This window comes from Linepithema humile, chromosome 7 (genome assembly GCF_040581485.1).
Source record: "Linepithema humile isolate Giens D197 chromosome 7, Lhum_UNIL_v1.0, whole genome shotgun sequence".
NCBI lineage: Eukaryota > Metazoa > Arthropoda > Insecta > Hymenoptera > Formicidae > Linepithema > Linepithema humile.
This window is the reverse complement of record NC_090134.1, coordinates 19,248,700-19,274,807: the sequence shown is the minus strand read 5'-3', so window position 1 is coordinate 19,274,807 and position 26,108 is coordinate 19,248,700. Positions and strand designations below refer to the sequence as shown.

At 41.7% G+C, this 26,108-nt stretch overlaps 2 protein-coding genes and 1 pseudogene across 5 annotated transcripts in view; 2 read left to right on the top strand and 1 right to left on the bottom strand.

Annotated features, from left to right (window-relative positions):
• The window catches only part of LOC105670037 (zwei Ig domain protein zig-8-like), a 235,366-nt gene that overhangs the window by 26,019 nt on the left and 183,239 nt on the right, over window positions 1-26,108 (top strand). The gene's annotated exons all lie outside the window — the stretch shown is intronic.
• LOC105669952 (tubulin monoglycylase TTLL3-like) lies at window positions 1,124-8,547 on the top strand (annotated as a pseudogene).
• LOC105670036 (zwei Ig domain protein zig-8) overlaps window positions 9,102-26,108 on the bottom strand; it is a 265,129-nt gene continuing 248,122 nt past the window's right edge. For all 4 annotated transcript variants that reach the window (XM_067358628.1, XM_067358629.1, XM_012363332.2 and 1 more), the window contains 5 exons: window positions 21,221-21,387; window positions 14,644-14,854; window positions 13,621-13,748; window positions 11,445-11,613; window positions 9,102-9,562 (listed from right to left, as the gene is read on the bottom strand). In XM_067358628.1, coding sequence (XP_067214729.1) covers window positions 9,456-9,562; window positions 11,445-11,613; window positions 13,621-13,748; window positions 14,644-14,854; window positions 21,221-21,387 — 782 coding nt within the window. In that variant the 3' untranslated portion in view covers window positions 9,102-9,455. The remainder of the gene's footprint in view (window positions 9,563-11,444; window positions 11,614-13,620; window positions 13,749-14,643; window positions 14,855-21,220; window positions 21,388-26,108) is intronic.

The window sequence follows — 26,108 nt, the reverse complement described above, 5'->3', positions numbered from 1 at the left end:
CGCGACATTTATCGGGTTCCAATCACCACGTCTGAGCTATGTTTTCCACATAACTGTGTAAACTTACCTCGCGCATACATCAGGTTCTCCGATAACGACACCGCATCGATCTTCGAACACATAACCGATCCTAAAATTGTTTGCATAGTTCGTTAAACGTGTTACTTCGCGCGCAGGACGAAACCGGCTTACGGATCTCTCGGATCAATTATCGGCGAGGTATTTCGCCGAAATACGTGGTGGACGCACGGCTGTTCGCTATTTGCGACCGTTACGCCAAATGAACGCAATTAGCCGTTAATCGAGTGACTGAGATATCGCCCGGAGTCCCAGTTTAATCCCAAAGTCGAAGTCGCATTACCACCACCGCCGGGGAAACGGATCGTCGCGTTAATTCACACAGGCCACGTCAGCCGTCGGATAATTATAAATGACGAATTACGTTGACAAATTACGACAAATCGCGGCAATTTAACGTCGCTCGTTCGGGAAAATTAGGAAGGAGCCGTGTCGCCTAACCGACCCCAGCCCTTACAATGGAATCCTCACGGGTCGGGATAAGAAGTTTCAATCCAGTTGGAAATTGCCTCCTTTCGCGGCCGACCTGACGAGAGAGAGGACAGCCCCGTGAATCCTTACTATCGATCCATACGAGCGAGAACGATGTGCCCAAAATGGACGCTCCCAGACACGGACGACAATGAGAGCGGCGTTGTTAGCGGCTTGCCGGAATTCGAGTACAGTGTGCTTCCGAACTCCGGTATTAATGCATGTTCGTGCTGTTCTCAAGAAGCCTCGAGCGGAGACCCTTTGACGGGAACGATCGCGCCGAAACCTCGCGGTTGCTGCAGGGAGAAATGCGCGACGGCGGAGGCGGAAAATCAAGACGAAAGCAGAGAACGCTGTCGAGGTAGCTTTTCCGGGATTAGTTGAGCAAGACGGTTTATCTTGTCTGTTATATTTCAAATTAACTTCCTCGAGATGCGATTTTACAATTGAACTCCGCCCGATTGTCGGCGGAAAATCGCGTTAAGTTTCACGTGCGCGCAATTTAACGCGTGTCCGCGATATCTCCGCGATTAACACCAGCGTTTTTACAGACGCAAAATATTTCTCGCACGCGGGCGGATTGAGGCTGAAGAAGAGGCGTTGGGGCGCTGGATGCAGAAGTACGAACCGACCGGAACGGGAGCGCTGCCATACGATTAGATCGGTCGCGGACGATAAAGTTAATGCGCACCGCTGGCGGAATACGCTGCCGAACGCCACCGCCGCAGGATGAAATATCGTCGCTAATGTCTACCATTTTCTGTGTGCTCCGACGATTAGACACCGTGGCTAACTTGGAAGCTCACTCCTTGGGCGATATCACGCGATGGAACGCTGAGCGGGGCCGTGATTTTTGCCCTCCCGCGACACAGGCGGGGCCCGACTTGGTCGACTGGGATTGCCGGCTCGGATGCGACATCCTGCTCAACAGATACAGGTCCTTCGTTTATACCTCGAAGGTACTCCCGCTAACTAACCGGATATCTTGAACGGGCGAATATGCCGGAATAGTCGGATATCGTTGTTGAATGCGAATATTCCGCGAGTATTTCCTCGGTCCTGGATATTGCTTACGTATTCCGCTCCGAACGGGCTGACTGTACGATAATCATTACCGCCTCGAGTTCCAATCGTGTCGTTGTCCCACCACCGGCGTTTTACGAAAGTACCATTCCGCACGAAACATCACGATCCTTTGAATTCCCGGTCGGCGTTACCGTTGCTTCGCAATAAGTGTAGAATCGCGTCGCGCAGCGTATGATAAGTAAAACGTTTCCGAATTGTCGCACGTGTGTTGCGCGGAATGGCGCGCGTGCTGGAAGACGCGTATTGGCTGCACGAGGAGAACGTCTCCAGCGTCCTACAACTACCTCCTACGTTTCCGCGTGGCTACAATCCCAGTACGGATCAACGAGCTTACCTCGAAGATTTTCGATTGACCGCGGCAGCTCGAACGGTTCGTGCGCCGTATGAGCGCGGCTGAGGAGCTTGCGACCGGAAAAGAAGTTGAACCCGATCGCCAGCCTTGAGTTCGCTCATAGAGCGTTTGCCCACGAGTTGATCGCCGCTAAGACGCACGAGGACATTGATGTCGAAGGAGGCCCTCTGACGAGGAGTTTTTTTTCTAGACGATTATACGGCGAAGAAATCGGAATCGAGTGTTTGTCGAAAGAAAACCGCGAGCGCTTTCAGATATAAAATTCGCGCAGTAAATCGCAATAACGATAATATTTAAATGCGCAATAATAATCCATATTCTGCAATATTTGTATTACAGAAAATTATACTTAATGAATTTCATCAATTTAGGTCTTTTCTCTTATTACGCCTAGCACACTAATTAATTTAATGTCAGATTATCGCGAGAAATCATGGCCAAACGATTAATAATAATATTCATCTGCACACATTTTGTTTGGTCGCGGTTTCTCGTAATGTATCTGATAAAATATTTCGCGATATATCACACAAATTAATTAATATAGTACAATAAAGAGAAAAGACCTGAATCCATTAATTTTAGCGAGATAAATTTTCGTTTTTCGTAATACAATCTATTATATTTCTCGTAATATTCGATTTCTGTTATTATGGAAGTAATGACGTAATTTCGCTGGTTCGCATATGGATTTCAATTAAATCAGCAGCCTGCGTTTAATAGCGAGAGTAGCTGACCTTTTTCAGGTTGACACCGTTTCCCATGCGCTTCGTTCTATTTACTTTAAGCACCGCTGGCGCTTTTTTTTTATCGTATAAAATTCGCGCTTTCGAAGAAAAGACACTTTTCTTTTAGACAGAAGCGTATCACGCGCTCAACAATCGATTGAGTTAGAGAGGCGTGTTTATTTCGCGCTCTCCCGATTCGGCGCTAATAATAGACGTGGTTACGGGGTAGCGTAGGCAACAAAACCAAACTGTGTTAATTATTCAAGGCACACGAAAACATCCTTGCATTAAACACGTTTCGAGATGCTGCCGCGTGATACCATTAACTCTTAACTGATGTAGCAAAATTAAAGGGCTCGTGATAACGAAACGCTAAGCCGCAAGAGTGAGGGGAAGACGCACGAGATCCTTAACTAATGTTTATTTATCGATCCCGCAAACTCGTTTTATATCTGTGCATCAAGGCATCCTTTTCTTCATTATTCGGTTTTTTGTAATTGCAAAGTTGGAATTGTGGGCTGTCAAATTTCGCTTGATTAATTAACTGAGAGCCCATAAGAAAGTGTCGCGATAGAGATTCTTGCTTCATTACATCAGCGATCTCAAAAGATACCCCGCGCCCCGTACATAAATCAGAAAGCGTCAAATAACGTGCTTATCGCGGTCTTTATTTAGGTTACCGTCACAAGTACTTCCGCCAAAGAAAGTGCGCAATTGACACGTATACGAGGTTGTTCACGTGCCTGGCGGCAAACTTAACATGCGACTCACTCTCCTCCGGAGAGAAGCGTGAGGAGGGAGGACTTCTTGAAATTTCGCCGCCGTCGTCCAACTCCCTCTCGCGATTGCCCCCCCGATCGAGATGTTTCCGCGATTTCATTAAATTAATTTCGCTTCACCGACCGGGTCGAAATGTGACCCCGCCGATAGGGGTTTCAATTCGCCCCGACGGATGAATTTATTCGAACTTTCCGGAATTAAAGTCGATCCACCGGTGGCCGCGGCTCCGCAACGAAACCTGATATTCTCCCGCATAAATCGATATCAATATCTCGCGTCTCGTCCGCAGAGATGCCGCCTGACCGCCGTCGTGACTTTGGAGAAATTAAAGACCGTAGCGCGAGATGAGCGGCATGAGAGGTATCTGGATCTTAAAGCCGATCTATGCCGCGGCAATGATGTCGTTATATCTCACAGTCTCAGGGACATCTTGCGCAGAATCGAGGGAGAGCCAAAGGACTATTATATCGTACAAAAATATATTGTTTGTACAAGCGGCTTCTCTGCAGAAAGTATATTTAACCTATCAGTGCTCACGATGTTACATTTATATTTCAGAGAGTCTCTTGTTGATTAAAGAGACTAGGTTTGAAGAGATAAGGTTGTGATATTTGGTGACGAGCACTTTCTTTCTCACGATATGGTTGGAACAACATTAAATCGTTTCACCACATGACGTAAAAAAAAACATTTTTTTATATTAACGTAAATTTAATCCGAATACCATTCGATGCAAAAAAAAACCTTGTCAGAGAGAGAGAATTATTCAAGTTGGAGTCTGGCCAATATGATGCATAATAAACGATATATCGAATTATATATTATATTATCATTGTTTTTCATGCTGATTTTTTACGCTTATTTTATTTAACTAAAAACGAAAATTGTTTAGCAGCAGACTCTGACTTTAATATCTGTCTTCATTGTAATCGACGCCTTTATTCATTTAGAGAAGCCCTTTCTCCGCTTCAATACGAAGCCGTACACCTTTTGCGCGACCTACCACGAAACCATTTATATTTACAATACCGCCATTCACGAAAGGTATGACGACAAAACGAGACGCAAGCAGCGTCGCAGGCAGGATGGCACACCGAGGAGCCCAGCAGCGAATCGGTGCGCGATCAAGGATGGGGGACTGTGCGACGCTGAACGAATATTTGAAGTAATCTCTCGTCCGCCGCGTTACGCGCGTGAGACGTTTCGATTATCCATTCGTCACGCGGATCGGCGACTGTGCCGGCCCTCGGGGACGTTCCGAGAGGAAATTGATAGGGCCCGTGTGCAAATACGCCTTCTTCGAGAAGCGCATTCGTCCGAGAACGCGCTCGGGCACCGTTCCGCAGACGATAATGGCCTCGTCGTACTATCCCGTCGTCCTCTCTCGGATGACAAATCGAATGGAATTTTTCAATGACGCGACGTATATTCAACCCGAGTAATTGCGAATGGAGCGGCGATATATATTATCCGCGGTGTTGCTCGTGAATGGGCCTGGGCGGGTCGATGAGTTGGCGCACGTTACGCGATCACTCTCGCGGTTTCGAGGAGTCGTCCTTTAGTGAATAGCAATCCATTTAAAATGCTTTTTTTTTCCCGACAGTACAAAAAATTACAACATTTAAAATTTATTATTTATGTCGATCGGACGTGAAAAACGATACAGTTGTTTGCGAAACCATAGTTTATATTATTTACAATAATTGCACTTTTCAATGAAACACGAGCTTTCGTTTTGATTATTGACGTGGAGTGGACCTTTCCATCACACATATTCCACAAACGTTTCAATTTACCGCATAACCGAAACTTTTTCCGCTAAAATTTGTCCAATGCATACGAAATATGTTTTATTCAACTCGCGTTTCGTTTTTTGTCTGAATTAAAAATGCACTTAAATCATTTTTGCCTACGTATTATACGTGTTTCATGTTTTTAGTTATGCAGACTTCAAACTCCGCTATTCATATCCGCTATGACATTGAGTGACTGATTTTATCTGTAAAGTTAAAATGGGACATTACCCAATGTCATATCGTAATATGAATTCCAATGTTTTAATTTATATATAGTAACTTCATTGACTTACAAGTTATTTGTGTTTCTTATCAATGTGTTTGACAAAAAAACCGCGGGACAGCTCAAAGCAAAGTAAAATTTTTAATATTGATAAAGAAACATAAAATGATAATACAAGAACCATTTATTTAAGAAAATCTTCATTGCGGCAAAACTTTTTCTTGCATATCTAGCCGTAAGATATCTGCATATCAAATTTCACAGACTTCAAATTATTTAATCAAAGCGCATTGATTCTTTTGTCAAATAATTTAATCGAAAATCCTACAATCTATTATTCAATTTATAATTCAATAAGATTATTTTTAATATAAAGCTCAATGCCCAGAAAAAGATAAAAAATGATTTATAAACATTTTAAAATTGAAAGAATTACGGTATTCTATAATTATAAGTGAAAACCAACTCAATTATTCACATATAAGATATGTATACCTTTATCTTCAAGTCACAGAAGAAGCCATTTATATTTCTTTAATGTTTTTTTTTTAATTGCAAGATAATAAATTAATCAAAGATTTATCGATTGTACTTACGTTACCGGATCCATGCGGGCCATGCGGGCGAACCGTATTGCGATCTGATTTACCCGAGAATGGCGGAGGTCATCATTTTGATGCTGGTGGCGCAAGATTACATGGGAAGGCGCCGTTGCAGCTACGAGTTGTACGGCGATTTCACGGTGGCCGAGGATATGTCGGTCTGGTTAATCGAGATCAATACGCGCATGTATCCGCCTAGTTGACGAAACGCCTCTACTCCGGTGTGTTAGAGAGCCTGGTGAAAAGGTAAGCACAGGAAATGGAATTTAGGACGAGTAGGAGAAAGTTGTCAAGTATCGGAGGAAAGTTTCTTTCGGGGTGGACGAGCGGGGATTGGACGTGAATGGATGAAAATGGGAACGTGGATGCGCTATCGACACCTCGTGTCGCACGAGGCTCAGGAATCGCGAGTATCGGCGACCGCAGTTCGCGATTGGACAAGTTACGCGTCGCGCAGACGGCCGACCCGAGACGGCCCTCTCTCCCGGGGTTCGCCGGGGTGATAACGGCAGCCATAATTCGCGGCGACGTAACGCCGATAAGCGCCACGTGCCCTACGTGATGGATTTACGCGAGGAATTAACCGCGTTAGCGAGATTTCCCGGGCGCAATTATCGAGCCTGAAATGGCCAAACACCTGATTGCCGATTATATATCTTTTATGCACTTCCGCGATTGTGCCTTCCCTGAATGATAGAGTTCAAGTGGAGCGATTAATTGAAATCATTCTGTCTCTAATGTTTCATTAGTATTGATCACTTATTAATGATTTTATGGTTTTTTGTTAAGAGTCCAATGTTTTTGTAAGCATAAAATTTTTTTAAAATGTTTGTGCTGCAAGTTAAAAAAATATTGCATATTTACATATATCGTATATGTTATCGACATCGAATATCAAAGCAACTTCATCTACATATAAAAGTTTTTGTAATGTAGAATTTGATTTTAAAAATATGCAGATATTGAGTTTACAGACATCAAGTGAAAATAACAGGTCAAATAAAAATAATAGGTTCATAATAATGGAATCTTTTTTATTACGACTATCAATAAATTTAAACACTGAAGCTTTTGTGAGTCATGACGTTGCATAATAAGCTCGTCTGAATTTCCGAATATTCCTATCTGAGGATAATTTTATGCGTTCCAATCCTTTATCCCTTCGTATGGATGACCTTTTATTATTGAATTCTACATCCTATCTTTCCTGCGAGAGAACTGAAAATATTCCGTTTATTAAATAATAAAACCGCACTGGTTTTTTTAACTTCTTTTCGAATATTTGATCCTCTTTGAATCTGTCAAACGGAATCGTATCAAGTAAAAATATTTAACATTCATAAGCGGATCGTTATTAACCTACCGATCGATCAATCCTTGTAATAATATTCTATATCGCAAAAACTGATAAGTCAAATTGATTCTTCAATAATGAAAAATAAATAGAAATATCGTTTTTTTGCATTTAAAATTATCATATGTGAATAATCTATCAATATCGACGTTCGGGACAAATTTACAAAAATCTTTTGCTCGCAGTGGAACTTAAACGCCGTTCGAAAATTAATCAGTGCAACGATAATAGATTAAAGTAGACGTAAAACTGAAATCTAGAATAGAAGAACAGATATATAAAACATCACAAATTATGATATAATGTATAAAATGATACTTTCGATACTCGCCTATGTAGTGACAAATACAAATTGGTACAAAGGGGTTTAAGAAAAGAGACTTATAGCGGCATACTTCGTAATTTGCTAATCTACTTTGTGCAAACTCCATCACCGCGATCTAGTTAAGAGCGATTTGGTAGCACGGCGCACGATGAAAACCCTTCGATCGCTTTGCCGATGCTTCCAGTGATAATGGACGTGCCGTGCAGTGATGGTGGACGCTTGCGCTGACACGAGTGGCTTCAATCTGGTCTACAAGCAGAACATACCCGACTTCCAGCCTTCGGTCCCTACCTTTTCGTGGCTGGTAAGTCGATGACACTGCACGAGCGGCCGCCAGAACGGAAGCCGGAGAAAGAAAGGAGGGCAAACATTTGCGGTCCCTGGAGCAAGCGGCAACGTGCAAGGACCGCCCCGCCCATGATTCCACGCTCGAGAGAGCCAAACCTGGTCGACCTTATTGACCACTTGAACGCCACACGATGCACCGCGGCCAATTGACGTGACGCTCTTTTGGTTCACGCTATTAGGGTTAACAGGGAGCGATTCGTGTGTATCAAGCGATCCCTAAAAGCGATATCTAAAGATGCGAATCCAATTGCGGTAATATGAAAATTGCAATCTGTGTATGTAGGAAGATATTAGTGTACGAACTTTCATCTCACGTTTATTTCAGTAAATCTCGGATAAATTTGTACTGAAATTTAAACGAGCGTGTTAATATTAATTAAAAATAGACGTTCGCAGACGTGAAGAGGCAAGAGACCTTTGTTTCTGATTAATTGAGGCCATCGCCGCGCGATTGAACGCGAAATTTACACGCCCGTATTTTTTCATGGTAAATTTAGCGCCGCACCGTAATTAACGAGCGCGAGATAGCGCGGTGTAATTAATGTTGTCATTAGTAGCGGTGTCCGCGAGCGCCGGCGTTTCTTCTTTCCGCGTCCCTGAGGAAAATCCGCGCGACGAAAATACAACGAGATAAACTTCCTCGAAATATAATGAGGTAAACTTCCCCGGTCGTGATCGACGCAACGCTTCTGAGAGAAACTTGCGATGCGACGCCTAATGCTGTCAGCGACGATTTTGCATTTACATTTTTCCGAAAAAAAAAAAACAGCAGGAAAATCCATTTATCTCGCATATATATACTTGTAATCTGAAAGAATAGAGAACTTAAGAATTATTGTTCAAAACTCTGAAAAAAAAATGAAAATTAATATTATTAACTTTATACGATAGATCGACTGGGAATCAATCTCGGCATAAGCTTACGATGGCTTGGCAGATTGATGCAAGAACCAGACGATCAAGATAAAGACAATCGTTTTATTGATATGTACATACAATAAATTTATTTACAAATAATACAATAAATTTTGACGTCGTAAGTTATTCGTTCTTGATGATATACGTTAACAAAATACTACGCTCTTACCGATTATTGTGCCGTGCTGATATTTGAAAACTCTTTTGGTCACGGAAGGTTTTTTTCTTCTTTTCTTTTAATGTAAATGGTAAAATGTTCGGTTTTACCCTGCACAAATATTTTTACCCAAGAAACGTTAACGACGTTAAATAGGCAATCCGCGATTCTCTCGGCGATCGCGCCTTTCATGTTTTATCGTGTCGGGTAAGTGTGTGTTTCCGTACTCTTCTCGCCTTATATAAACATTACATTAGCTATCACTAAAATTATAAAACAAATCGGCCGTGTCTTGCTGTAAGACGAGCTTCCATCCCCGTGGTGCATCGCGGCTGGATGTTCCTCTGAAACAGAAATTTTCATCGATTCGACACGGCGGTCTCGATGGAAGCGAAGCGATTGCAAACAAATTAGATTTCATTCTGTATGCAAGATCCATCTTTACGATGACGTTCAATACCTAAATTAAAAGTACACATGAAAAAAAAAAAAAAAAAAAAAAAATGCGTTAAACGTAAAACACAAAATGTCATGTGTATCGGGATTATTATTTTACTTGATCTAATTTTATTTACGTGTCACAAGGGAAGTTCGGAACATGAAAAGCCACACGTATTACCACCTCTACGATATTATTATATAAAACTTAAGTAGTTAACTTGTGGTGTAACCTCGGAAACTAGCAAATACCGACTCCATCGAAAACCGATACAAATTCCTCGCAAGTCTGAAACTAATAATGCACCGGACGTTTAATCAGTTCAGACGACAAGCTAAATTGAAGCTATCGATACGAGATGAGTTTGAATGCTTTCTGTGATTTACGCCGCCAGTTTTAATAGGACAAAGGGACGAGATGGTAATAAACGAAATATTCGAATGGCGTGAAATTTTGAGCGCGCCATTGTTCGGCATTTTGCGCGGGGAAGAGCGAATGATGTTGTACGCAGAAATATTCCGATGGAGATGTATTGTGTTATATTTAGCGAAAAAACAGTACACGCGGCGTGCGCAACAATAACGCTGTGAATGGTTGACGCTTACATGATGACGATAACATATCATCCGCCATACGCATACTAGTTCATATCGATGGACCGTTCCGTCCGGCCAAACCGTCAGCTGTTGCTCTAAATTCAGTTAGTGCTTCAAATTTGTAATTAATATGTCCGCTCTTTGATTATGGCACATTGACCATTTGTCACGCATTGTGAGGCACGAGAGAATTATAGATGAGTCCCTAAATGGCCAGCAAATATGTTCCAAAATGCAACAATGTGTTTATAAAGATCATCGTTTGTAGAGAAAAAATAATAATGCTTTATCTTTCCGCGTTTGCTCCGTAAACTTTTTTCTTTCATCTTCTCAGATATCTTAAATTTTTTTAAATAAAGCGATAGATTCCATCTCATGGGAGAAGAAACAAACGAGAGGAAGGAAGAATAAAAGAATAACATTTAGAGACGATAAAACAATTCGCGCAATCAACTTGTAAGCTTTACGTAAAGTCGCACCGTGCGCTTGATTGCTTGAAGCTCGAGAGATAAAGCTCGTAAATTCCACCAGCTTCAAAAATATATCGAGTTACGGACAAAACGAAAAAAATCTCTTTCTTTCGATATGGACAAAACAATCCGCTTTCATTTGATTTTATTTCGCTCGTAACCGGATGCACCCGGAAATTGCGCGAGATTTCGTGCAAAAATCAGGCTAAATCGCTTTGTCATCGCGAATCGACGTATCTCGCGGAGTGCATCGTGTGAGAAAAACGAAGGGGAAAAAAACAAGATCTCGAAATCCGCCACATTTCGCGAGATCTATTCTGCGCTCGAGCAATTCACTCGCCGCAGCCATCGATTTCAGGCTTAACGCGCGACTTGCCAGGTGGACTCGGAGCTCGCAATATTTACAGAGAAGTCAATCAACTTACTTCTCCGCAGTTCTCCGCGAGTTCTCTCAACCGCAAGACACAGCGGGTGCTATTTCTCTCGATTCGTTGTAATTGCGGCAAAACCGTTTGGATCTCGAATTTTTTTTCCAATTTACCGGAAGCCCGCAAAATGCTGGTTCAAAATTGGAAAAAAAGTTACGCGCCGACAGTACCATAAAAAATTGGAAAAAAAAAGAGGAAAAAACAGGTCACCGCGCGAAAATACGGATTCAACGAAATAATTGTTTTATAGTAATACGATGCAGGGTGTACACGCAGTAAATTTTTCAACTCACCGTTAACAACGTGCACCTTTATGCTACTGGGATTCGCATTGCTCGGCTCGCACCGGTAAACCCCGGAGTCGCTCGGCACGGCTTTCTGAATCATCAAACGACTCGTTGTCTCGGGACCTTTTTCAGTGACCAGACTGATACCGCCACGCGGCGAGTCGAAATTGATGATCTGTACAAAAAATATCACAATATATCCATATTTTCTTTGAAAAATCAATAACATTACGTGTGCAACGTTTAATTGAGAACAAACTAAAATAATGTACAATCAACATAAATATGCAACAGCTGTAATAACAAATATTAAGTTTACAGATGTAATGAAATATTCGCAATTATAACAATATTGCAAAACATTATTTTGTGATTAAATTGCTAACAAATAGCAACAAACAAGTCAAAAGAGATGAAGAGTTAACGTCACATGTCACCTATTTAATTAGCTAAAAAACACAAATTTTTTAGAAAATATAGTATGATTAAGAAGAGATTAAAGGCGTAATATCTAAGGCTTCTCGTAATTCACATGTCGATGAGATCCAGATGAGACGAAGTACCTTATTTGAACTTTACACTATTGTACTTCTGCGGACTATGTTCTGCGAGATAATAACTTGGGGGGGGGGAGGGGGGGAAACAAGTAATACCGGAAATAAAAGCTAACTCTTCTTTTGATTCGCGTCGTCTAATATCGAACACATAGGCGCGGCGCCGTATGCGTCTCATCCGCAATCATCCTCTCAAAGACACCGCGCCTGTTTCCTTACGTTTTCCCCGCTCCGGAATCCCCGCTCTTTCCGACAACGCAATGACGCCCCTTTAGCGGAAGATAAAAGGCACCTTCCTCCGAGGTACGAGGTAAAGAATAGCAGCGCGCGTATATACGTTTCTCTTTCGTATTCCCTTTGAGGATAGACACGTAGCGGCACGCCCCGTACAGAACGTAAAATATCCACCGCATTTCTCCCTTTCGTTTTTCTTCTTCCGTTCTTTTGCTTCTCTCCTCTTTTCTACGAGACCAACTCGCTGCGTCTCGTACGATACGGCGCAATCGTTTCGCCGAATATTGCATTACGGAATAAATAATTATCGGCGAATTAAAAAAAAAAACCGTGAGAAATTAATCGAAAAATAATTCCGTAACCCGGCTGTCGCGCGACCTGCGCGCGTGGCTGATCTTCCATTTCGCGTTTTACTTTGATCAACGTGCGCGATAGTACCTTGCGAAAATTGCGTTACCTGCTGTTTCATTCTAGTAAAAGCCGGCTCCGCGTAGCCGGCGAATGTAGCGCGCGCGCGTGCGCGCGCGCGTATCTCCGGCGGCCGATGTATCGGCAATCAGCCGAGAAATTACTGTTTCCTTTTTTTTATCGATCGCTTTCACGAGTTTTTAATACGAGCGGCGCGTACACGTACGACCGTCTCATTAACGCGCGCGGAATAATCTCCGCTCGACCGATATCAAACGTGGAATTGCAAATATTGGCCCGCAGAGGGGAATTTAAAATTATCTCATCACCGTGATAAAACGTGATGCGATGCCACGAACGTTATGTCGCAAAATTATTTTAACGAGTTCGTCAATATTAATGGGTCCCGCGGTATAATGCGTTCTTTGTGTCCCGTGAGACGCGTGTTTACAATAACTTTTGTTACACAAAGTGGTATTAAAAGCGGAATGCATTTCCACGTCGCAAAGAAAATACGCGTCAACAGACCGTATTAATCATGCGTGCCTGTGTTGCTCGACGTGGTAAAGAGCATCGTTACGCGACTCGCCGTGAGATAAATTGCGGAAAGTCGGAGATAGAACACTAAGCCGAGGATTCCGCGAGTAGACATTTATGGGAATTTCAAAACTAATCCCCGATTACGGAGAAGCAAATTCCGCAAATTTAAATTTATTTTAATTCATCTGTTTTGCACGCTAATCATATCGTCGCATGCACATAAAATCCACACACAGTCTCATAAATAAAAAGTAATTATATTCAAATTATAAAGCTGGAAATTTAATCTCTTTTTTTTTATCAGAGCTTTAATTGGATCTTATTATAAAAATTTCAATACAAATAAATTTAGAGCCGAATTGTTAAAAAAATTTCAGCTTTTTAATTCTGCGAGAAATCTGTCATCTCTCATATTCGCGTTTCATTCGCGGGAGCACGGCACTCACCTCCGAATTATGACTCCAAGTCATCGTTGGGGGTGGCTCGGGAGCGTATCTCACGACGCATGTCAGGTTGATGGTGCTGCCCTTATTGACGAAGAGTTCTGGCGCACCGTTTATAACAGTTACCGGCTCTGAAACAAATAGGACGGTAGTCTTGAACGGCTTGCAGCTACTTAACGATCGTGCAGGCGGGTCGGTTAAACGACCGTAGCGTGGTGATACAAATCTCGCTATATATTCAATATTTTTATCGCGCGATATAAAGCACCGAGTTCATTCTACGTTGTAGGGTGAGCTTTTGGGTCAAGACGCGTCGATAAGTCCTCTCTCAGCCTGTTCAAAGTATCACGACAGTCATTAACGGTAAATCTTCAAGAATATACGACCTCATATATTCACGCTTCACTTTGAAGTGCGCAGAGCACCAAATGTATACTTACAATGGCAAGAGAGAACGTGTTAAGTTTTTTTAAATTTTAATTTAGGATTCAGAGAATTAAAAATCTAAAGAAGATAATGCATATGGTATTCAATTAAATTTTTGCTGAACAGAGATAAAAAATTGGAAAGATTTCGGCTCCGTATATTTAAATTATGTAGTAACAAGATTAAACAAGAGATTTCCAAAATTTTAATTAATCAGATTAATTGTAAACAAAAATTCCACTTCATATATATCAGTTAATTAAATGGTGTTTACAAAACATCTGTAGCAGTTGTACTTTCTTCAGCTATGGAAAACTTTCGAAGTAATATTATATCCGTCAATTTCGCAACTAGAAAATTTATATCTTTCCAAATAAATATGTCTTCTAATAAAATAAAATACAATTTCAAAACTTTGAAATCGTATTTTATCGAAATGAAAACTCTATCTTAAGGAAAATTGGAGGTTCGCGAAATTCATAAGATCGTTAGCGAGCATAATGGTGATATAATATTCCCTGATCACACATACGAATTTTCGGATTTCAGTTTCTTATTGCAGAACTAGATTAGTGTTGTGAAACATTTTTATTTGCTCACCGACTATTGTTAGGTACACGTGGTGGCCGATGGGCGGGGTCGTTGATATTTGGCACTCATAAGTCCCGGAGTCCTTCCGCTGAGGATATCGTATCCTCAAGGTCCAGTCCTCCGTATGAGGAGAGTGTAGTGCCTCGAAACGCTGGTCGCTCGTATAGGTGTAACGACCAACCGTTAGCAGGTGTATATCTCGGTGCCTCACCCAGGAAACCTGAAACGAAAGGTTTATTTGTTACTTTAATACACTTGGGTTTTCTTTAATTATCGCACAACTGAAAGAATATTAACTTTTTCAGGGCGCTTTTCATCACAATAACGTATAACAAAATCCGTGTGAAATCTTGCGTGTGCAGTCAGTTGATGAAAGAAACACGTATAGAGTATTTATTTTGCAGAAATACAACGTGGAAAAAGTTCGTTATTCGTGATAAGAAGCGCGAGATGCACAGATTTTGCATTATTGCGGATCAAATAAAGCACACACACACACACACACACACACACACATACATACACACATATATATATATATATATATATATATACATACATAGGACATGGCTATGAGGAACTAATATTATAGATATATATAGATCCGCTGTCAATATCAGGCGTTGCTGCCCTGCGAAATTTATCTACCCAATGGCGTTGCCTGCGGTCTGCATAATACATCGTTTAATAAATAAATAGAAAGCTTGTTTTGTTTATTACTCTCACTCATCTGCCGTTGAACTTTTACTGTTACACGAGGCGAATGACACGCAGACTGGAGCGGGCAAATTAAATTCGCTCGAAATTTGACTTATTGTTTCTTGCAGAAATTGCAAGTTCCACGCGTGTAACCTTTATTAGTATTTAACGCACGCGATAAATTACGCTCGAATGATTCTACCGCACGTGGAAAACGCAGACGAAGCTAATATATAAATGGTTAATGCAATTTCATCGACTGCATCCTCTTGAGTAGCATTTACATCCGATTGACCCTAATTAACTTTGGAAACTGGCAAAAACCGCGCAACGAGCGATATTCGCGAAATGATATATTTTATTCGTAATTGATATTCCAATGGTTTAAAAAAAGTCAAAGGGGTTTCACCCGACTAAAGCGAGCCGGCTCAACGAGATGCCGCAACTTTATCAAATTGGAAATGCACATAAATAATTCCGCGCGTTGTGTACGCGATAAATTAATCATCACACAGAAGCGATCACACAACATCGCGAGTCACGTATTGTTTACCACTGTTTATCAGGTTTTAACGTGACAAGGCTTTTAAAAATGCCTCCGAGGTGTAACGATGTTACACACCTGTGAAAAGGTTAATGAGTTGCCCATCAAAATTTCAGCTTGCCGTTAACGCGGCTCATAAAATACGTATCGAATATAAACGCCAACGGAATAATTAACTTCTGTCCTTTAATATCCGATGAAATTACTTCCGTCGCCACACCGGTGAAATCGATCGTGCTAACGCGGTGAAAGCTATCGGATTCTCACCTCATTTTGCATATTTTATCTTTTACTTCTGGCCGAAGATAATGCTTTTGCAGAATACATTTTTTATCCGTCCCAATTATAATTGCGCGAAAAATTTTTCAGGTCGTGATATGTTCATTTTTCAAGTCACTCTTTCAAAAATGGACATTTCAAGATTAATTCGAGCAAAATCTATTGGGATTAATAAATCAAGAAAATTTCGTCAGGTAGAACAGCGATTGACGTCTCGAAAAAAAAAAAAAAAAAAAAAAATACAAAAGATTTACACGTTAAAATCTTTTTCATCATTTTGTAATATTTTGACATCAGTAAAAGTCTGGTGCAGCTTTTTTTTTTTTTAACGGAGGAAGGGAAAGTATTTGCGCAATCGGATAGGCCGAGCTGATAACGCGGCTTTTCGGGTCATTTTACGGAAGCTTTGATGTATTAACCGATCGCGGGTTGACGTCCTCTCGATGAGAGTGACGTCGCCATGGAGAGATTCGTTTTGTCCTGGTTCGTCCTGCATCTGGCACCTGCGCCAGCTGGAGCTCTCGAGATGACACGACCGTGTTATTGGCATTAGCGTTGCCGGCTGAAAGCCAAACAAAATCTATCTATCCCGGCGGGAGCGACGTGGTTGCCGGCGCTGAAGAACGGAACGAGGAAAACAGTGGTGTCGCAACTGTCGTGCCGCGCGCACCTAACACGCTGTGCGAATGCAAAGTCAGGTTTTTGGTAGTCGGCTATTGAAATCGATTCTACAGATCTGGGCGGGTTTTCGGTCGCGATCGTTTTACTGCACCTGGATCCGACTGTATTCACTATCTTCATGCAGCTTTAAAGCGCGGCTTATTTGCAAAATGGAAGGATTACGTTCTGTAACTCGAGTGAAAATAAAGCCAATCATTTTGCGCGAAATTGGAAGCTTATATACAGCTTTCACATTGAAACGAGAGTGTATTTTTCCTATTTAGAAATTATAGAATTAAATTGCAACTTGTACAACTCAGTTACATAAACAAAATTCAATTAGAATTGATAACAGTGTTTAAATATATCGCAATATAAAGGTATAAATTAGACTGTATAAATTAAACTGAAGAACAATTATATATAATTAATTTCTGACGGTAAATATTGTATATAAAATGTATAATTTCATCGTCGAGAATATTTAGATCCATATATACGGCGATATTACGGTTAACCTATGCAAGCTTCGCATCGGGGTAATAAAGGGTTGAAAAGCCGCGGCTGTAGATGGGTCGCGTTCCTAGATTCGCTTATATGAGCTATGTCGCGGTGCAGGTATGACGTCACGATAGAGATTTCGCATTGTCCCATCTCAGCGCCGAATCCCGGCACTTGCACCAACTCTCGCGCACTCGAGATGACGCGTATGTGTCATTGGCATTAACCGCTGCATTGTTTGGTGAAATTCAACCGAAACCTCGGCATGGCGATGGCGCATGATACTATGCACGACACCACCCCTCCGCACCGTGTACTTATATGACTTTACGGGGAGAGAAACTACGACCGTATATTACGCGGCGCGAGAGTGACGCTGTAGAAGAATTTCGTATAATTGTGGAATAATGCAAATCAAATTTTAACATCGAGCAAACTCACCGAAATTCCAGTTACTCATGAATATACCAATCATCATAAATAATTATTATTCGTATTACATATCTCATATTATACATAATATACATAATTTAATATTATAATACAAAGTTAATGATTTAATGGCACAACAGACTGTGCTTGGAGAGTTTGCGGAGGATAAATTCATAAATTGTTGCCGTACAATAATTAACTTGCAGCAAACTTTAAGCTCGATAATCATAGCACACCATAAATGTGACATGGGTTCTTTATTCGATCGATTCTTTAATCACGAAGTTCTTGTCGAACGAAGAAAGGACGATGATCGACCGAAGCTTTCGCGACATGGGGATCCCTTCGATCTCTGCAGCGGGGCAAGAAAAAGACGATAGCACACTTTGTAAGCGCACGGCACGCTTTCTAATAATCTTGAGTGCTTTGTAGCAGCGTAGCTTTTATTTCAGAAAACGGGCAAAAACCCCATCCAGAATCTACTGACAGCAGTAATTTAGCTTAGCCTGAGCACTACAACAAAATAAAAGCGCACAGCGACGCGCACTTTAAAAATTCCAAGAGAGTAGATCTATACTTATAAAACTGGAAATAATAAGGATCTGTCCAAGAATAATCTTGTTCCGAAAGATTTGTCAATATATTTTTTTAAATAATTTATATCGCGTAAAAAGAGACGCGCGTGTGATTCTCTAATAGCTTTCGGCGTGTACTAATGTTTTACAGCGATGTAATAAATATTATTAGCTTCGCGTCGCGAAACGTTATCTCTAAAGGTTGCGCACGGCGCATCGACGCAAGCGCTTGTCAACATCGCTATTTAAACTGGTGCGGGAGCACACCCGATACACACATTTTGTCCAGTTTAATTTCGCGATCAGAGCGCGTTGACAGCGCTCAATTGTGCGCGATTCAAACATCCAAGGGGACAGAGGATGAAGAGGGGAGACATATCGTTCGATTAATATTCATAAATCATTACGGAAATCGTGTAATATCGAACGGCGCAAAGCCGTAGCCCGTGTTCGCGATTATGCTTCGTTTATCAAGTTTTTACATCGTTCGACGAATCCGCCGTTAATCAACGGTCCATTGTGGACGTTTAAGCCGCGCGTTTTCGGAGCGTGAGCGCGATTACGAGCCGTTCTCGTGTTCGCGCGGCGAATAAACTGCCTGATCGCCAATTATTATCGGGAGGCCGCGAGTCGGATATTTGGAAATGCAGAAGATAAAATCGCGGTCAATGATTCGTTGTATCGTTACGGCATCGTTGTGATATCGATCCGAAATCGGCTGATTTATCTATAACGCGGAACATACTGCGCTGCGTAGTGAGCATTAAATAAAGATCCGCCGGCATACTTAATATTTTCGTTTCCATTAACGTGAGCTATCGTTTCCATTAAAGTAAAATAACAAATAACGTTTAAAATATGAAATGAATCATATTTCCATTGTCAGTTCGTTCTCGTTTCTAAATTTAATTTACTCTGAAAGTCAAAATTTTCCCAGGAGCAAAGAGACTTCCATTTGAAGCTAAAATTCTCAAAGTCCTCGTTATTAACGAATTATATTCATGCTCCGTTAAAGTAGCGGGGATTAACAAGACAGTCTGCGTGACGATGTTGAATCTGCTTTCTGTGGAGAAGGTAAACCAAACTCAAACCGAGTTGAACGGATTACGGTGCCTATGCGTCTGCTAATGAAGACAGTCATTATCATCCGTCATGTATTCACAGCGCTTCTTAACCGGTCCGAGCAAACAACCAGTAATTATGTATCTTTGCGAACGGGCAGTGGTAGGTGAGCGCTTGATCTTCTAACGCATATGCAATGGCAGCATATATCATATATCATAACAGATCCGACGATATCGCATCAACGAGGCAAGCTCGGGAGGACGGATTTAAGTGTACATCGCGAGCGCGGAGCGTAAACGGGGCTTTTGTAAACTCGAATGACGAATGTTCCGACACACTCGCACTTTTCCATCGGAAGTAAACACGTCGGCCTCGATTCCGCGATGACAAACGAAAGAAGAATTGTGTCGTGACTCGAGCGGTTCGATGCAACATCTACTGTAATCGCGATGCCAAACGATACTCTCAAACTGAAACGACCGCGCGCGGTACGTTCGATTTTTAGAGGGAACAAAATGCGCCGGTAATTTCGTGGAAATTACCCGAGTTTTATTACGAGCACACGCAAATCTGAAATTTAAATGTAATAAATATGTAGTTATAGGAGAGCCAAAAGAGAGAAAGAGAGAGAGAAAGAAAGAAAGAAAGGAGAGAACATCGGTATGCGGAACCGGTTTCGTGGCAGAGCGGTGTTTCTAAAAAATTTAAGATCGATTGATCGTATGTAGTCATGCTACCTCGTACTTACGCGGTCAATCGGTAATTCTCCACTTTTGTACACGTTTATTCCGCGGTGCCGTACAACAAGAGATGGCGAAATTAACTGCAATGTTCGAATGCGTTGCCGAGTAGAGAGAAGCAGCGTGCGAGAAAATAATATCGCTGTTAAACGGAGTGCGAGCGGCAGTTTGAATTTAATTCGCGACGACAGAAACACGTTCAAACACCGAAAACATTTCCAGCTGGAATGATCTAACTGGAGTACCGGTGCAAATTTGCGAGGCTGTTTCCAAAGCGACGTAATTCGTCGACGCACAATGCAAACGGAGGTAGAAAAAAATGCTTCGCTCGTTGCATAAGAAAAATGGTTAATAATTCAGGAACATAAACGCTAACATCGCTTGCCTTTTTCATGAGACGCCGGCACTGTGCACGATGAAGGAACAGTAATGTTTATTTAATAGCCCCATTTACGTTGGACGAACTGCGCCACAGACTTCATCGTGTAAGAACAGCGATTTTATATTTCATAAGCGAAACACGTGGATCATAGAGATATTTGCATTACGCGCCTGCCATTATGCCATTATTATAATTAATTCAGTTAAAGAAGACAAAGAATTAGACGCGTGATCCTTAGAAAAATATCATAATAATATAATCTCACATTTGGATTAAAATACTTATGCGCGAGCGAGCGTTTCAGCGACTCTTTTTAGTCTGCTGATAAAGCGAGATAATAAATAACAGATTATCGCTAAAGAACCTTCTGATAGAAGATATTTTTTTATATTTGATTAACTCGGTAATTCGTGACACTCGCTTATTCAGTTATTTATACTTTCCTACGATTGGGATGACAGTTTCCGGGTCATCGATCGATTGGAAAATCGTTTAACGAGTGGCGAGCGAGCGGGCGAATCTGGCGACGTGAGGCGCCACTAAAGTATCCGCTACGATCGCGAGGAAGGGTCGCAAGGTCGTTCGTGCAGCCCTACCCTTAAATTATTCAACAGCGGCGTGGGGTGGCCCGGCCAGCGCACTGTCCGCTTCGAGCTAAGATATAGCGCCTCTGGTCACGAACCAGACGATAGATTTTCCGATGGCTTACCGTTCGATTCCCCAAGTTCTTCACCTTGCACACGAGATGCACCGTTTTCCCCACCAGGCCGGTGAAGTTCGATTGCATAGAAGTGTCGAAGTGAGGTCCGGTGCCCGGCGTCGGCCATTCTTCCAGGAAATCGGTCCGAAAGTTTCGTAGACATGACGCTATTCCACCTGGAAGCAAAAGTACTCTTCGTGATCATGCGAGTCTCTTGAAAAAGAGTCTATTTTTGATGAAAAAACATTTATTAGTCAATTTAAGATTGTGCGGAATTATATACAAATAAATTTATCGTGCTCTTATATAAAGAAGATTTCTGACAAAATCTATCAAATTCAATTTTTGGCAGTATTATTTGTGTTCCTCGATTTATAGCGTAGTATAAAAATGTAACAAGTGTGTTAACGGGGCAACACGCGAAACTGGGTAACGATCGTCAGGGAAATAATTGAATGTCCCGTAACTTTTTATACAACGTGTACATAGATGTTCCACGAGGGTGTCCTCGAAGAGCGCGCGCTAACAATCGGCGCGCGCGGGACGTTTTGAGTGCCGGCCGATTTTCGGATTTACGGTGCATCGCATTCTACGATGCCACTTGACACCCGAAGTGTCGGACGGAAACACGGGCAACGGCCCTTAACGTTCGCGTTCACGATGGGGATCGTACGTAACATCAACGTCACGGATTGTCGCGGCACGTCAGTCGCGCGCGCGAAGGTTCGCGTGGCAGCGCGCGAACGGACCTATTTAAATACATCACATTATATCTTGACGTGACGGTAACGTTCCTTTTCGTGACGGCGGCGCGACGTTTACAGGTACAGCCGGATTTCCCCTGAAATCCGCGCGCGATACCGTATACACGCATACTGCGCATTTACCAGTCGCTAAGCGTATCGCGCGCGCGCGCGCGCGCTCGCTATTCGAGAGATATTTCTTTCTCATGTATCTTGCGAACGTTCCGCGGAACATATGGGAGGATTATTCTATTGAAGCCAGCTGCCTCTGTGACTGCTGCGCGGCAAAAAACGCAGTGGCGCGTTTATTAATAGCAGCACGAAGAGCGCGTTTCTTAAGCCCGTATTATACATTACAGATTATGACATCAATATCTTACAACAAAGTACAACGACACCTGCATAAATTCGCCGATGAGAATATATCGAAAATTCGCGATATTTGAAAAATATTCCAGCAAAGCGCAATAGATTTTCGATAGATTTCTCTTGTGTTGTTTTTCTGTATTAATTTGTCACAAATAGTTTTTTTTCGTAAAAGTTGTATATTTTCGCATTGCAAACTTTCGCTAGAAAAAACCAATATATATAAAAAAAATTGATTGAAACGCGGATTTCATTGAAAAAAGAGAAAAAAACCGACAGAGTTGTAGAGAAGCAGCCCTAATTCGAACCAATTTCGCTTTCAGTCACTCTGGATTTCGTTAACTCTAGCCGCCTTTGATTCATTACAATTTTCGACGCAAAGTCATTTCACCGCGATATAAAAATCGACAAACATCACTTGAAAAATAACGAACGTAGAAATAACAAGCATGGTCCGTGCGGCTGTTATTTTTTTTTTTTTTTTTTTTTTTTTTTTTAATTCAGCTTGAAACCTCTTGCGCGGATGGCAAACATCACCATCAGCAGTACGCGTATCGCAGCTAGCTCTGTACGATGAAACATTTGGTCCACTCTTTGCAGTGTATAATATTATTAAATTACCATCAATGGCTCTAACCAGATACCCATATAATTTCTCTTATTCAATTTTTATTAGCGTTACCATCCCATAATTTTAGAACGACGCTAAATTATATGCTTTTGCATGTGTGTGACGTGCAATTACAATTATTAAATATAATTCAATTATATTATCATTTTACCTCTCTCTAATAAATGTATCCCAAATGCATTCTGGCAAAATGTTCATGCTGCTGCTTTTTGAATAAACAAACATTTGCATATTTACATTATATAACGAGTAACGCGAAGAGTATATTTCCCAGGACTAAAAAAAAAAAACATAAATCTCTGGTGTAATTTAATTCGCAATTAAAAATGCAAGGCATTGATGTTACTTAATGGCGTTTTTCAAATAGCTGACGTAATTGTTCGGTCTGCGACGTTGAGAATAATTCATCCGTCTCACGTAATCCGCACTCTTAGACTTGAATTCGCGATGCTTGATTAAGACGCGGAATTATACAGCCAACTGCAGCGGCGCAAATACTCGGGGTGCACGCACGAACTATCGCCAACTCTGAATTGCACTTCCGGATCAGCCCGTGTGCGGGCAAGCACTTTCTCAGTTGCGAATTATATTTCGTCAAGTGCTTCACAAAGCCAGACAGCCGTGCGCCGCGAATTTCCGACTGTGCGATGTTTAGGGCCGAGTTCGCGATTAGTACGGAATTGCGCGCACTCTCGCTCGCGCTCATGCCGGAGTTGATTTCAACCGGGAGATACTTGCTCTACTTCCGCGCTGCTTTGTCAGCGACGATACTTTGGAGACCGAAGATCCTCGAATTATCGTAATTTAATCAAACTACTTTCGCGTTAAATTCGAGAAAGATATTAATCTTGTAGAATGCGCAGTACGGGAATTAAACATTCTATTTGAACTTCCATAAACCCTTCGAAAAGTTTCGAGATGCTCGATAAATGCTCCAAACTACACAAAGATTAGGACATTAGCGAAATAATAATAATAAGAATATAAAGAATATAAAGAATATAAAGTAAATTAATGCTAATTTTTTTCTCGAAATATTTATCGATTTTATCAAAATTATATTCGCGTGTAAAAATGGACGCATTTTTCATGTTCTTAACATCGCCGCAAGACAGCGGTTAATCCCCGGACTTTAACGGGAGAATAGCTTCCGGGCTCGTAAGCGCCACGAAGTTTAAAGGCGACGTCGACGTGCGCGTAATATCAAACTTCATCGATGGTAGGATTAAGCGTAATCGCCGCCGGCGCACTCTATTTCTCTTCGTCCCTACAATTTCGTCGAACTTTTCGAAATACTGGCCGACGTGCCGTTGCGGATAATTCGAAACTTTGAAACGGATAGATTTTCTGGACGTCAAGCGTTGCCTGCGCACTTATTGTCATAAAATGGCCTTCGTAATTACCTTTCAAAACTTTCAGCTGGCAGAAGCACTTCCGTGACGGGTGCGTTCTACCTTGGGGCTCGCGAGCCACTCGTTTGCAAGACCGCCGCTTGTTGAGTCCGTTTCTGAGGTTTCTCGCCCTTCCTCGAATGTGAGCGCGTTCGCGCAAACATCATCCGTTCTCCGTCCGCGAAATTAATTTTCCTATCTAAATTCTTTCATAGAAACTTCGTCGCGTTACATGCGGGAGAAATTCGTCCGCGTGCTTTTCATCGAAATTTCCGGCGAGAAATGCCTGCCAATTGGAGCGACGATATTTATTCCCGCGACGACGTATTCAATTAGAACGTTTTGGCTTAATTGGGACGTAAACTACTCAGACGTCTCTTAAGCATCTCTTTTTCACATCTACATGCAGTTTTGAATACTTGGAGCTACCACGATATTTCCTTGCAGCGACTGAATGCAAGCTTTCTTTTTCCTAAATCATTTATTTCTATAACCAAACTTTCGCAAGTATTTGTAGCTGCGCTACAAATCGAGGTGCTAGAAATAACGTATCTTTATATACCATAAAGTTAAGAATAATCGTTGATGCAAATTTATTTAACGCGATCACTATTGCGTTTTAAACTCGGAACAGGATGTTTAAATATGTTATTGGGCATAAAAGAGAAATATTAAATTATTGATGACTTTGTTCTGTATGCAAATGAAATTATACGGATATGGAAACAGCTGATAACAACCAGTCACGGCATTTCGCGTTTCATAATTCACGAGCAAATGTGCAGCGCAATCTTTCGTGTCGCGAAACAATTGCGTTTTTATCTTATCGATGATTATTATTAATATGAGAGAGCGGGCGCGCTGATGATTTAAGTGCATTTTCTGACGATGTGTCAAAGGCAATCAGATTACAATCTCTTTAGTAAAGAACGTTGTTGGACGCAATGGGCTCGCTATTGGTTCGAACGATCATCGGCGGATAGAGTTTTATGGTCCTTTTAGCCGGAAGGTAGTTGAAACAAGTTTACCCCTGATTATCGAGATCGCCCAAGAGCCGTTCTGTTATACTGGAAATTAATTTTGTCTCGGAAATTGCGAGCGCGGATTGTCCCTTCGTTACGAATCGATATAGTTTCGGATGTCACTTTATAATTTCCCTTTATTAAAATTCGAATAAACGATTTAATTTCACGTCGCGATTTGGCGTCTCCGTCGGGGAAATACTTCAATAATGACCTTTTTATCTCTCTGACTTCGTTATTAATTCGCAAACCAATAAATCGCTTCAACTTCTTTCGGCAAGGCTAGATTAATCCTTAAACATTTGCATATTCCTTCCAATCTTCGCGATCGAATCTTGTGATCTTACTTTCCAAGATCGACCATCACTTCCTGCGCCTGCCCGTCGCAAATACGCTATGTAAACCTAAAGATCTGATCAGTTCCCGAAATATACTAGACACAGGAGATAGCTGGGGATAAAGACGCGTTTGCCAGGCAAATTTATCATAGGCAACGGATTATCCATGATCCTGCGCCGGAAATTAATTTCGCGCTCGAATCCACAGGAACGATTTTTGCGCGGGTTCGATCGTCGCGCTCGTCGCGCGCGTTACCGTCGTCTTCCCGATCTCCCGTGATGGAATTTTCGACGAAATCGATTCGATACCACGGAGAGAAGGATATCACGGCGAACTGATCGATCCCGAAATTGGCGCCACTTCAAGCCGTGAACTAATAGAGGAGAAGATAGGGATGTGGGTACC